A 13,914-nucleotide genomic window follows, 5' to 3' on the forward strand; every position below is an offset into this window, starting at 1 on the left:
GAGGCTGCTGAGTACCATTTCCTGCCCTATGCTTTCTGAAAGCCAAGGTGTTGTTTACTATCTTTCACTGAAAGTAAATAAAGTTACCTGTAGGAAAAATAACACGTGCTTAAACTGGTCAAGAACTTTTAAGTTAGATTTTGAATCGAGGTTGCAAAATAAGGAAAAACAACACAGGTTAGGAGGAGCAGCAGTGCCCAAAGGAAGTCTGGTTTGGGCAGGAAAACTATGTCACAGGAAAACTGTGGCTCCTGAGATCACAGGCAGCATTTGGAAATGTTACGTTTTCATTTCACTCATTTAACAGTAAGGAACAAAGATCAAGAGCAAAATCTTAATAATCTAAGGAAAGAAAGACAGGCTCAAAAGTGAGATTTTATTCATATTTGTTTCTTATTCACAACCCAAAGTATGATAAAACTGATAAAAACAGCCTAGAATGTTAGTTCACATCACTAAGTTCAATTCACATTTGTATTAATAAAATACTGAAAGGAAAATGACAACACGGCAGGTTCAGGAAAACAGGGTGGCTACTATGAAATCTATACCATCTTAACCGGTCACAAGTGATCACTTGTTTCACATGTATTATTTAAAAACAACACAAATTACAAAATTCCTGATACACCCAAGTCCTCTGTGCTCATAAAATATATCTTCTGTCTTATCAAATTTCAGTAGAACGGAAAGAAAGAACTGCTGAGACATTTCATTTCAATATGTAGTACAAGAATACTGAGTACCCCCCCAGCTGTACAGCAATGCAGCACTGCAGTCTGAGTGGCACTCCTGTCCAACTCACATGAAGAATCATTTGCAAGCTGCTCTGCAACTGCATCACTATGACCAGAACAAACCTCCACTCATGCATTAGTCAGTGCCATCATCAAGCTGTGGCCTAAATTCCGCCCTGTGTGCACACTGACCTCAGACTCCAGAGCACAAAATAAAGCAAAATCGAGCTCTGTATTTAAGGCAAAGACAATCAGATCCAACAAACTGAGATGAGTACCCTCAGCTGCCACCATGAAATAGGAGCTGCTCACTGTTATGCGGAGATTGGTTGTATTTGGTATGATAAATCTTCAGAGGCAGCACATTGCCACCCTACCATAAAAACAACCGTCCCAGATTGAAAAGTCATGCGCAGATTGAACAGCAGTGAAACAGCCAGTAGCTTGCATGCAAACATCACGTTAAACTGTTACATTCTTGAGAATACAACTGTTAATTGCGTAAATACAGGTGAGATATCTTTTATTTCTTCTTTTTTTATTTTTTTCCATTTCACATACCTTTTTCCCCCCTCTTTGTTATTTTTGAGAACAGGTGGGGTCTCACAGAACAAAGAAGCTTTAACAAATGTTTAGACCTAGAATTACAGACTTCTGTTACAAGGATTAAAATTGTAATCTGTTAAAGAAAGAATTCTTCTTCCTCTTCCTAATACGCTTTTAAAATCCTCACTGGGTGAAGTAGCAGCCCAACTCTCAGTCCAGAAGAAAAAAAACCATTTCCATACTGTACTGAAAAAAAACCACAAATCATTTTAAGAGAGAACAGAAACAGCCAAAGCAGACTGTATGTCAGCAGCTCTACCGTGGGGAAGAGAAAAAGAATGAATATAGATGCCATAGTACCTAAACAGCCATTGAAACTGCTTTAACTGCCAAACGTTACAGAAATGCAATGTATGAGGCAGGAAATACATTCAGAATAAGGGCAGCTCTGGGTAAGTGCGCTACGGGAAACAGAAAGCAATCGCTATGATGTACATAGAGAAAGCAACAAACAAAAAACTTATTTACATTTGTACCTACAGGCATAAGGACAAATTTAATACTTGTGAAATGCATCTGACTGCTAGATCTAGACTGACAAAGTTCCATTCTTTAGTCCTAATACAGTTGCCTTTTCTACACTGCAATAAACCTATTGTTTCAATCAGGTTTATCCTGAAACTTTTGTGTCTAGTTGGCCCAGATCCTGGAAATGAAAAGCTGTACAGGCGTTTTAATTTTATTTCATAACATGGGCACACATCACTACCTACCTAAGACTTCCCAGCACCCTACCCAACAAGCTGCCAGCATCCTACTGCTATCACTGTTACAAACTTATCCAGTCTGCTCACCAACATGTTAATTTTGGATCAAGAGGATTCATTCTTTAAAGTATGCATTTCATTATCTGCTACATTTTTAAGATTAAAAAAAACAAGTTAGGTTGTATAAAATCAAGTCTGTATGCAAAAATCTAAGCCCAGTAGTGCTTAAAAATAGACTAAGTAGGTATTTAGTTACTGTCTACTGCATTTTAACATGGGCATAATTAGCATCTAATAAAAATCTAAAAGTTGTATATTTATGGAACAACGTTTCATCCAGTTAACCAACCCCAAAGACTAACAAGCAGACCAACTCACAAGTACCTATGTTGTTTACATAATTAAAGGAATAAGATGCAAAGTCAAAAAAATATATTTTATCCTTCAAAAGATAAGGAAAGTAAAACAAAATGCTGGTTCTGTAACAGTGCAACAACTGCAGCATGTTTTGCACGCAGCACATGATTTGCTACATTTAGTGGCACTTAAGTATTATGCGGTAAATATTGAAAGTAAGACAAGTTTCTGATCTGCATAAGCATACTCACATTATTACCAGAGTTGCTAAGCTACAGCATTCTGAATAATATCAATTCAATTTTAGCATTTCAATCACTAGCCTTAATACACGTCAACATCCTGTTTTACATCTTGCTACCAAAGCAATCACAGAAGCCAAGTATTTTGTGAACTTGCCACCGTGCTCAGACCAGGTTCAATCTGACCAATCATTCTCATCAAATTCTGAATCATCATCAGAATCACTGTACTCCACAGCAATGCGTCTTGAGAGGATGGTTGCCACATCATTCCCAACAGGTTCTCGCTTTGCTTCTTGCTCACGTTGCTCTTGCACCTTTTTCAGCTGTATTCCTGTAGAGATTAAGTTTTCCAGGTTAAGTTTGCAAATTTCTTTCATTTCCTACTTCACATACTCAAAAAGAAAATCGAAGAAACCGTTGAATTGGAGCATCTTCCTGAGCAAAGAAGAGACAAAGTCCAAACAAGATAGGCAGACTGAAATTCATTCTCAAGACTTGAGTTCTTCTAGACTTACTATAGAATAGCTTAGGTTAGAAGAGATCTTAAAGATCATCTAATTCCAACCTCCCTGCCAAGGGCAGGGTTATCAACCACTAAATCAGGCTGCCCAGGGCTCCACCCAACTTGCCTCTGAACACCTGGAGGGAGAGACATCTACACCTTCTCTGAGCAGCTGTGCCAGTGCCTCACCATCCTCTGAGTAAAGAATTTCTTCCCAAAATCTAACCTAAAGCTCCCCTCTTCTAGTTTAAAACCATTCCCCCCTGTCCTATCAATATCTGCCCATACAGGAAGCCTGTCTCCCTCCTGTTTATAAGTTCCCTTCAAGTACTGGATTGAGGTCTCTTTGGAGCCTTCTCTTCTCCAGGCTGAACAACATGGCGATAATATATTAAACCTAACTATTCAAGACTGTACACATCCTTTTGATACGAAAAGTGAAGTTTTCACAAGTGCATTTGGAAACAGCAGGACTACTCTACAGTGTAAACAAAGTCGGGAGTAGCTATTAATCACTGGTTAAAAATCACTGGGCTGAAATTTGGTGTTGGATACCTCAGTTCTGATTAGAACCAAAAAATCAATTACTTTTAATGGAACATTCTACATAATACACATAAATATAGTTTTCATTTTATTATGTACACACAGATACTAGCATGCGTTTAGCAAAGCTTCAAGATCTCGAATCTGTTTCTAAAAAGTAATGCTCCAAAATCATGATGGCTGAGGTTAGAGTATGCATCTGGTACCTGTGGTAAACCAATTTGTCAAAGAAATTCTGCCTAGCGGGGAACAGAATCCATGAACATGGATCGCTGGAAAATAGAGTGCTTTCACTGAAGAAAAAAAAAAGAAAGAAATGGTTAAAATGGGCAAGTGCCCACTTACCCATCCGGATGGCAGCCAGGAGGTCACTTCGCGCATCACTTACTGGCGGCTGGGCAAGTTCGTGGCGCTTTGCCTCAGCAGCTGGAGGAGCATGCATGGGGGAGGAAGAGAGGGAGGAAGCTGCAGCAGGAGGGCCTGGCGGGGGCGGAGGGGGGCCAGGAGGAGGAGGAGCAGTGACAACAAGACCGCTAGGAGGAGGAGGATGAGCGGATACGTATACAGAGCCCGTCACCAGTCCAGAGTGGGAAGGTGGCCCAGGAAGCTGAAGGGGACTAACAAATGCTGTTTGTGCTGATGGAATCATAGGGGGAGGGGGAGGAGGGGGAGGGCCTGCAGGATTGTAATATTCCACCATCTGAGCTGGAAGCATCCTATATAAAGCAAAATAAAAACATTAAATACATCAGAAGTTAGGACTTACAGAACAATCACCCCTCAAACTGTTCTCATCTAACCTCAGCTAAAACAAAAAACTGAAAGAAATTTAAAATTGGGAGTTAAATATGCAAACGATTATAAAACATGTAAATTGTCACATATTGATAATACTTTGTTAAAGCAGAAGGGCACCTCCTTTCAGAAGTTCACAAAAAAAAAAAAAAAGGGAGTTTATATTATTACTCCTGCCTGGTTAACTATGCCCCCACATGTGTTCCTAAACATCTATGAGAACATTATGTACAGTATTGTTGCAAATCAAAATGGATCAAGAAAACTGCAGACTACGAATATCACTTCCACAGAAAGTAGCGTTAGAACAAATACTAGGAGATGAGAGAGAAGGCATGGAGGATAATGGAAAGTAGGACTGGGCAGCTTCACCCAATGGTTTATCATGCATCTCATGTGCTTCTTTAGTCAAGTTTATCAACTTAAACATCATTCAATTAGATTGATACACTTGATGCATACTTTAGAGAAGCACAGAGAAAAGCTACTTTGTTGAAACATAATTAATGGAAATGGTGTAACAGAAAAAATGGGAAATTCATATATGTGTTATGGTAAAGATCTAGATACAGAAGACAGGAGTAAATGACATTCAGTCATACATGTCAATGAATGACAATTCTAATACACTGCTAACAGTCATGTATCTGGGAACTAACCACAGGTATTTCTGCCATGAACTGGAAACAACAGAAAAAGAAGGTTGGAGCAATCAATCAGAGCAAAAATGAATAATCTACAGCATGACAACACCATTAATCGGACAAATGCTATCCCAGGATGCACCAACCGAAACTGAAAAAGCTTGGCTGGCTTAGTTTAAAATGACCCAGAGAAGAGCAAATACAAATTAAGTGAGGTTGTAATTGGAAGTTTTGGGCTACTAAAGCAAAAAGACATTGGCAAAAGAAAAAAATAGGTACAGACTCATCAGAAAGTAGGTGATTTCTTTCTATCACAGAGCCAATACATGAGAACAAACTTCTCTTCACAATGTGTTCAGATAAAATATTTACACGGGAATTTGATAAATTCATAAACTGAATAATGGAGATGTCTGCAGGGATCTCGATTCTGAGTCGGATGAGATCCCTTCTAGTTCAGTCACCAGTTCCTTTATAAATCATTTCAGTGATGCAATACAAAGACTCATGTATATCACATTCAGGAATACCTTTTCTGCACCTTTCCTGGAATTTAAAACATCATACAAATTATGTTCTACCTGCCCTAAGTGCCTTCTGCTGTAAAGGAAACTGTCCACTTCTTAACATTATATTAGGGACCTTTAGTATTACAAACATATTGATTTCATCACATTCTATACAGAATTAAATATTTCTACTTTCATTATTTATTTCCTCACTCAAATTCAGTTCGTATGTAAGAATAACATCAAACTTGTTCTCTCTCTGCAGTGAGATAACTAAGGTACTTGGGACTCTTTGTACCCGCGTTATGCTGATGGTTATGACAAACACGTGACCCTCTAGCTTTGCCAAGAATTCACTGGAGTAAGTCAAGAGTTTTACCCATATTCTGCTGGTACCACAGGTACTGAGCTATGCTGGCCATCTGCAGGCTGGGGAGGAGGTGGAGGTGGCTGCTGAGGTCTGTTTAAAGTAGCGTGTCGTGCTGTAGTAGAAGGTGGTCTGTATTCGTGTTCGTGGCTTTGGGATACACCAAAGGACTGTGAACCATCTCCTGTTCCATAGGAAGGCATTGCTATCTGCTGATGGAGGGAATGATTCGGAGTGGCTGGATAAGAATAATCTGTAACGTCAGATGCATGGGACCTAAAATTAAAGTAAATGGATGCAGAAGAACAGAATGATTCACGTTCGACAGTATTATCTAAACAGTTCACAAGAAAACCTAAAAAGAATGCAATCGGGATTATTTTTTCTGCAGTGGGACTCCCTAACCAACAAGCACCATTCTCATCTAGCATCATTAAGTAACAGAGACTTCAAAAAAGATAGGAATTTTCTCCAGGTTTTACTGTTCTTTAGCAGCAGCAAGGAAGCACGCTGTTTATGTCAATGATTCTGAGAGTCCACTCAGTTTGAAGTAATATTATCTATCAATTTGGCCTTACGTTAACAACAGCAGCAGAAAAATGAAAGCAATATTGCAAGCACTCAAATATGCAGAAGATTATGCTTTACCAAAGCAGAGAAAACAAATTTCAAAAGTTAGGAAATGCTTTTTGTTTGCACAAATAATTTTGTTGCAAAGGCTTAGAGAAGCTGGGAAATATAAATATTAGTTGAGCAGAGAGTTCATAAAGATACAAAGTCCAGGGTGCTCTCTCAAACAAGCCCAAGAGAGGGAGCAAAAGAATCCCTTCATCCCATTACTGCACAGAGCTGTATCGTATTAGTAATGAACAATGATGCAGCCTGGCTTTTAGTAAACGCAGTAAACTGATGCACTTATCCATAAGACTGGAAGCAAGGTAAGCAACAAAAAGCCAGGGCTTTGAGTAAAGCAAAATGACAAACCCTTTGGGCATTTTGTCCTCTTTCATGCTTCCTGCCTGCTCCATTTTCTTTGCGTCACTCATGAACTCAATGCCCATTTTCCTTCTCTCCCACTCTTCTTTTCTTGTTCTTACTTTTCTCACATTAACTTGCTGGTTTCTGTTTGGATTCAGCTTGTGTTTCTCTCTCTGAAGTATAATAAGTATAACAAGTTAATTGCAAATTGCCACAGTTTGGACACTTGGATGTCAACCTTTAATGTGCAAGTTTTACAATTAGCAAGCTAAGTCAAATATGAACTTTTTTTTTAATCTCAGAATTAAAAAAAAATAATACAGAGATGAATACAAATAAGGTTCTAAAGAAGTGAAACACACCACTCACGCAGTAGCTGTCAGCATAAGAACCTCTCTGAAGCCAACACCTATTTCTGAATGCATCGTGCCTTTATAATTCAATTCCCACAAGTGAGACTACCCCCAGGAGAAGGCGATCTTCCCTCCACCTCACTACTGGTCACAAAATGAATTTTTCATGCGTGTACAATAGATTTCAGGATTTAACCACTAATATTTGCTTCACTGAAATTGCAAGTTCTTCACTTCATAAGTCCTTGAAGTTTTATAATAAGCACAAGATAAGTTGTCCCAAAAAATCTATACCCAACATAATGATGCTTCTTTACAATTTCTGCAGTTTCTACAGTGTCTTGCAGATTGCGACCATTACTGATATCTGCAAATAGCTGAAAATATTTCAACACTGCTGGGAGATTACAGACAATGTCTATGCCAGTAATTAAATTTGAGAAATCTGGAAGCAAGGTGTTAAGGGCAGAAAAAGGACTTGAAATGCATGAAAGGCAGAGCTCAAAGACAATAAAAATCCACATCTTGCACTTGGCAGATAAAAATCAATGTCATCTTATCAGAGAATGGTCGTTGTGACACATAGCAGACTGGCAACAAGGAGATAACGTTTTGCAGTAGGAACCACAAAAAAACAACTGCGACTGAAAGATTCTAGAGAGTCTCTGAACGTGCTACTGAAGTAGCAAGTAGAATTTTCTTTATGTCTTACTTAATTTTATTATTTTTGTTATTATTTTGTTATTATTGATCCTCACTAAGGTTGAAACATTAGGTATATAAAGTTCTGAGCAGCTTGGATGTGTAACTGTTTATTTCGGCTGTACAGTGAACTGAAGGTATCAGTGCACACTTCTGCAGTGATGGCTGTTTCCCCATCCTGGCCACAATGGAACAAATTAGTTCCATTCATTCTTAGCACTACTGCTACCAATTAACTGTGACTGAAACAAAATGAGAGAAAATCTTTTTGTGAAACCAGCTTAGTGAACAAACTCAGACTTCTGTGCACAACAGGAGAAGGTAACTCCCACTGAGCTCAAAGGGAATCTCACACAACAAAAATGAGCTCTGCTGTGTATCCTAAAGCAGAGATTTTTCTTCAAAGAGATCTATTTCAAGCAATAATGTTACATTTGGCATTGCAGTTTGTTTTATAGACAAACTAGACACAAAGAAAGAAGTTCTGCCATTACCTGGTAGAATGCAATTAAACTGCTTTTGCAACTACAACTACTTAAGATCGAACCCAAAGCATAAAGCAAACACTTATTTCATTCCAGTGCACAATAAATCATGATGACAAAACGATCATCTGACACCAAGGAAGAAAAGTATCATTAATTACAGAACGTATGTTGTTATCTGTAAGAAGAACTTTAAAACACACACGGTATGTCTTGTCTATTCTAACTACCCCCAGCCTGTACAAACATCTAATTCTACTCAGTGTTTGGGAACATACAGCTATGGCATAAGAAACAGCTTGGTTGTAAACAGACCTAGTATCTGGGGACAGTGATCCCTCGGAAGATGCTCCATGGTACACACTCTGAGACAACCTGTTGTCAGGTCTAAGCTCTTTGTCATACGCCATCATATTCCACTCCTGGCGTCTGTTCCTGGCTTTTCTAACCTTTTTCACCTCACGGGTGGTGCCATCTATACGCTTTTGCTCCTGATGTTCAAACAAAAGAAATAAAGCACGCAAAGAGAGAAAAAAAGGGAAAGGAAAAAAGCAGGTTAAAATGCAGTTAGAGTGCATGAAATTAAGACCAGATTTACAGATGAAGCCAAGTCTTCATAAAATTTCTCTGCACTGAAAATTTCTCTGCACAAGAACTCCTTAAGCTATGAACCCCATAAGCAGAAAAATGCCACTTTGCCCTTCTTCTGTAGGATGCACGTCCCAGTGTGATACAGACCTATAGTTTTTATTATTTAACATGCCCTTCCTTCATACATCTGGTAAGTTACCACATTCCTCCTAGTTGTGCTTCATCCTCGCTTCTGATTATTCTATATACAAATGACTAAATGACACTAATTCTCTCTGCAATGTGTCAGTAATACTCAGGCCAGCAATATGTTACAGCTTGATTACTTCAGCTGGTTTAGCTTTTGAAATCTTTCATTACAATTTCAGGCCCAGACAACATCAGTGTTAGTTATCTATCAGATCTCCCAGCAGTGAGACTCCATGCTTTCCCAAATCTGGAACTTCTCCATCTGCCACTTTTGACTTCTCAGCATGAATACAAAATCATATTGGTGCTTTGGTATGAAAGTAAGGAAGATTGAACAGTCCAAACTGAAAGAGGTACATATGTGCTACTCTTTTCCTCAATATTTACAAGGACATTTGATTATTACAATTATTTTTTTTAATAATCTCAAGAATCCACATTTTACTCAAAGATGGAACATCTTTAACCTATTTATTTATAATTTGGTATTAATCTTTTGGCTGTTAGAAAAATTCTTACTAATGCAAGCATAATCAACAGTATTTAGACAGGGGCTGATAGGCAAGCATTTTATTCTTGAGTCTCCACCTCCAAAGTACAGGGGATAGCTGGAAAGTCCCACCAAAAAGGAAAAGAAGAAGATGAACAGAAATTCCCAAAGCTGTCAAATAGCACCAATTATATAAGTCTGAAACAATTTATTTGGCATTATACAGCTAAAAAATTAACAAATATTGCCTTTTTTTGGATCTCTGGCTTGCTCATGCATGTCTGTATCACAGACCTGCTGAGCTACATTTGCTAGCATTATCAACAGAAAAATCTTTATCAAATGTTCTTGACAACTCTTTCCGGCCCCTGCAGTGAGGAATTTCTTTTTACTTTGGTTAATGTGAAGTAAAGATTACCACTTTGGTTCCTTTTTCTTTTTTTTTCCTGCCTATTAATTTTTTAAATTTTTTCCTCCCAAAACTTTTTAGCATCACTCCCTTATTTATTCAGGTTATGCAACACTTCATCTTCCCCTTTAGTGCCACTTCTTTATATCAACATTTTCTGATATGGGAATTGGAGAATGGAGACAGGTTCAATCGTGCTTTATTATAAACACACAAAGTTCTTCTATTCCCCATGCTTGCTAAATACTTTACATCTGTCTTTTTCATTCGATCACTGCAATATTTAATTTAATTTTGATCTTTTATCCTGATTCATTTCCTTAACTTTTGTTACCAACTCATAATGTATTTAAGAAGCACAAGCAGGTCTCCAAGTTAACTGAAAACCTGCTTTCGTGTTTTCTCCTCACAGAAAAGTAATTCCATCCTCTGAGGGTCAATACTATCCATTTCTTTTAAGTTTCTAAAGTAAATGTCAGCCCTTCTAACCATGTACAACACTCCTTGGAAGAGAATCACTTCAATACAGTTCCTGCACAAACAAGAGTGCTTATGTGACTGCTTACACATCATCACCCATTGAATAGCTTTTTTTTTTTTTTAATTTTAAGAGATCACCACATTTTTATGAAAAAAAGTAAACAGGTGTGGGTGTTAATAAACAACAACATACAACCAAGTCTTAGTTTGATTTTATTGGATCAGACTTGGACAGGTTGTTCCAGACCACCATCTATAAGTATGCTAAAGCAATAAATATGCTGGAACCCCTTTTACTCAAGCGGTACTAAGCCCTACTTGTATTGATTTTTTATCATCTAAAGGCATCTCTAAAACATTTAATTTTTTCTATAACAGCAAGACAGACAAATAGCAGCAGCAGACAAAACCATATACAACTCTGGTAGAGCAGCTTTATGCTGTTCTAGGAACAGAAGATGATCTTATTAGCTCCTACACACCATGGAAACACTTTCACATCCTGAAAAATGAGCGATAGTTTTAGGTTTAATGCATGAAACAGTTTTAGGGGGCCTGAAGACTTCAAAAATAACTACAGTTAAAAACATTTTTATAATGAAAATTAAGCATTATTAAGAAGAGTTACTTCCTCTTAGTTAAGTGTAATAGAAGCTGTGGTAGACAAAGAAATGCTGTAGGTTAAGCCAGCAAGCATCCTGCCAACATCATTCATCTGTTGGCAGGAAGTGATTTCAGTCATACAGCAAAGCATATTACAGCCTTCAGAGTTAAGTTAAATTCAAGTTTGATATTTGCATCAAGAGTTAGCAAATGACATTTCAAGCATCTTTATAAGGAATAACAGCCTGCAACTGAAAGCAGCGTCAGCAAGTATTTTCAGTGCTTTCAAAGAAAAAAAAAAACAAAGATCAGTGAGCCTAGCATATTTTCCTGAGTTCATAAAATTTACAGGATCACATCCATCACAAGTCATCAGTGATTTCTGAAATGCAAGCATACAAACTCTCCAAATTTAGAGTTTTCTAGTTATCTGGATAACTAATTATTCCTAATGAAAAGCTGGGGAACAATAAGAAGCAAAGTAGAAAAATCTTCCTTTGGTGAATCAAATGACTAACAACTGGTCTAAGTCACACCATTCGGATTACTGCCATTTGAAAGCCAAACTCATTGTACTCTTATGCACCAATCTACTGAAAGCTCGAAAGTAAAAAAAAAAACAACCAGAACACAAGCAAACGAAAAACCCAGGGAGTATAGCGCAGATTTTAAACTTGTAAGGGAGATTACAGCTTCATCTGGAGTGGGAAGAGCCAAATCAGAGGAATTCTGTGTTAAAATTCTCCACATTTAAGCTGAAAGAAGAACTGTGATATTTGAAGGCGTGAAAATGAAACACCTCACCAATTTTCTGCTGTGATTTACTCACATATTTAAGGCAAATTACCAACATAGTATTGGAAAACACACCCTTTGGTGCTGAGTGTTCTTAATATTCACTGACCACCAGAAACGTTGAGGCTAAAAACCACCTACATTTGGTCACTTTAGTAGGACTGCATAGTTAATAATATGCTAAACAATACAGTCTCTCAACAGGTTTTACACTTCATGTTTCTGTAAATAAATTGTTGGCAAAATTCTCAGTTAGTTGATCCAAAGTATAACTTCAACCATAACATTGTTAGAAGATGCCCTGGATTCATCCTCAGTCATTGCTACTTTAGGGACAAAAGAACAAAAGAAAATGGTAGTCTCAGGCAACCTGAGGAATGAACATCTCAACCCAACCATGCAGCTCTCCAGAGATTCCAGAAGATATTATGCTGATTTGCACATCAACTTCTGGAATGCTAGAAAACCCTGACTTCTACTTGTCAAAGTCACATCTTTCTATGCAAATTTCCATCTGTGTTGCTTTCTTTGTAGCTGATCTTGTTGTACGTGCAATCAAATCAAATAGCACTCCAGGTAGAATTTATGTTTCTGAGATGCATGCTATAATTCTACATGATTGGAACAGAGTGTATTTTGCATCTTGTTTGTACACTGTAATACGGCAATTAAAATCCACAAAAAATACACCATGGGTGGAAATGAGTGAGACACGTTGCCTAAAATAGTCTGACAGCAAATCTTGATACAAAAGGTTCTGTAAAAATCTCTAAAGGTATCAAAACATTTTCAAGTGATATTATGTTATAAACTTTAAAAAGGCCTTTGTATTTTCCCTCTTTTAGTATCAAATCAGAATGAAAAATGTAACACTTGATAGCTTCTTTTTACGCCTTTCTCTAATGAAAAGCCCTAAATTTGAAGGGGAAAAGAGGGCTGGAAGGCAAAAACCTCAAAGGTACTAATTAGCCCCATACGTTTTTCTTCCACAAAAAATACTGGAGAACAAAAGCTGCTATAACTGTTTCCTATCTCTCAGTCCACTCCATGGTTTATCATACTGAGGACAGTAGGATTATAACCCTGCATATCAATTTTTATGCGATTAGACACATAACCAAATGAGTATTTTCAAGTACATTGCACTGGACAATATCCTGTACTATAAACATTTACTTAGCTTTTTTTCAGTGCTATTTCATACTGAGATACCTTTCAAAACAGAGAACAGTTCTGACTGGTATTCCTAACAGGAAGATCTGATTATTTGTTTCCAAAATTAGAATCATTAATTAAAACAGCTGCTGAATTCAAGTTGTTAACTAAGTCTTCATGTTTTGTTAAAAAATGTTGTAGTCAGAAAGCTTTGTCTAGCCACTGGAACAATTTTATAAATTTTATAAATGTTATAAAATGTAATTTTATAGAATAATAGTGAAACTCCCCTATAGCTGTGTCCTATACAACAGTATGTCCTATGCAAGTAGTATACATCCAGGTGTATATATGTGCTATGATATACAATACCTACTTATACTTACATTCCTACACAGATGCCATATCTATGATGCTTGTATATACCTGTGCACTGAAAAATAAGTAATTTCCTTCTATTTCCTCTGAAGTCTGTGCACCTGTCACATCTTAATTCAAATCCTTTATCTCTCACTGAACTTATCTAGAAGAGCACCTGCTGTCAGATAAGATATCAGTCAATGCTTAACACTTAAAAAAAAAAAAGAAGAAATTGCCCTCAGTAATGGTATAGTAATGTTATGGCCCTCACATTTGATCAAAAATTCACAGCAAAGAAGTTCCAAATGT

At 37.4% G+C, this 13,914-nt stretch overlaps 1 protein-coding gene across 8 annotated transcripts in view; it reads right to left on the reverse strand.

Annotated features, from left to right (window-relative positions):
- Nucleotides 1–362: 362 nt before the first annotated feature.
- Nucleotides 363–13,914, reverse strand: part of WASF3 (WASP family member 3) — a 64,958-nt gene continuing 51,406 nt past the window's right edge. For 7 of the 8 annotated variants that reach the window (XM_085216129.1, XM_085216133.1, XM_085216127.1 and 4 more), the window contains 4 exons: nucleotides 8,849–9,024; nucleotides 6,028–6,291; nucleotides 4,046–4,416; nucleotides 363–2,983 (listed from right to left, as the gene is read on the reverse strand). In XM_085216129.1, coding sequence (XP_085072255.1) covers nucleotides 2,826–2,983; nucleotides 4,046–4,416; nucleotides 6,028–6,291; nucleotides 8,849–9,024 — 969 coding nt within the window. In that variant the 3' untranslated portion in view covers nucleotides 363–2,825. Of the gene's footprint in view, nucleotides 2,984–4,045; nucleotides 4,417–6,027; nucleotides 6,292–6,999; nucleotides 7,167–8,848; nucleotides 9,025–13,914 lie in introns of all 8 variants that reach the window. The other variant, XM_085216132.1, reaches the window with a different exon arrangement.

This window comes from Meleagris gallopavo, chromosome 1, assembly GCF_905368555.1.
Source record: "Meleagris gallopavo chromosome 1, MGAL_WU_HG_1.1, whole genome shotgun sequence".
Lineage (NCBI taxonomy): Eukaryota > Metazoa > Chordata > Aves > Galliformes > Phasianidae > Meleagris > Meleagris gallopavo.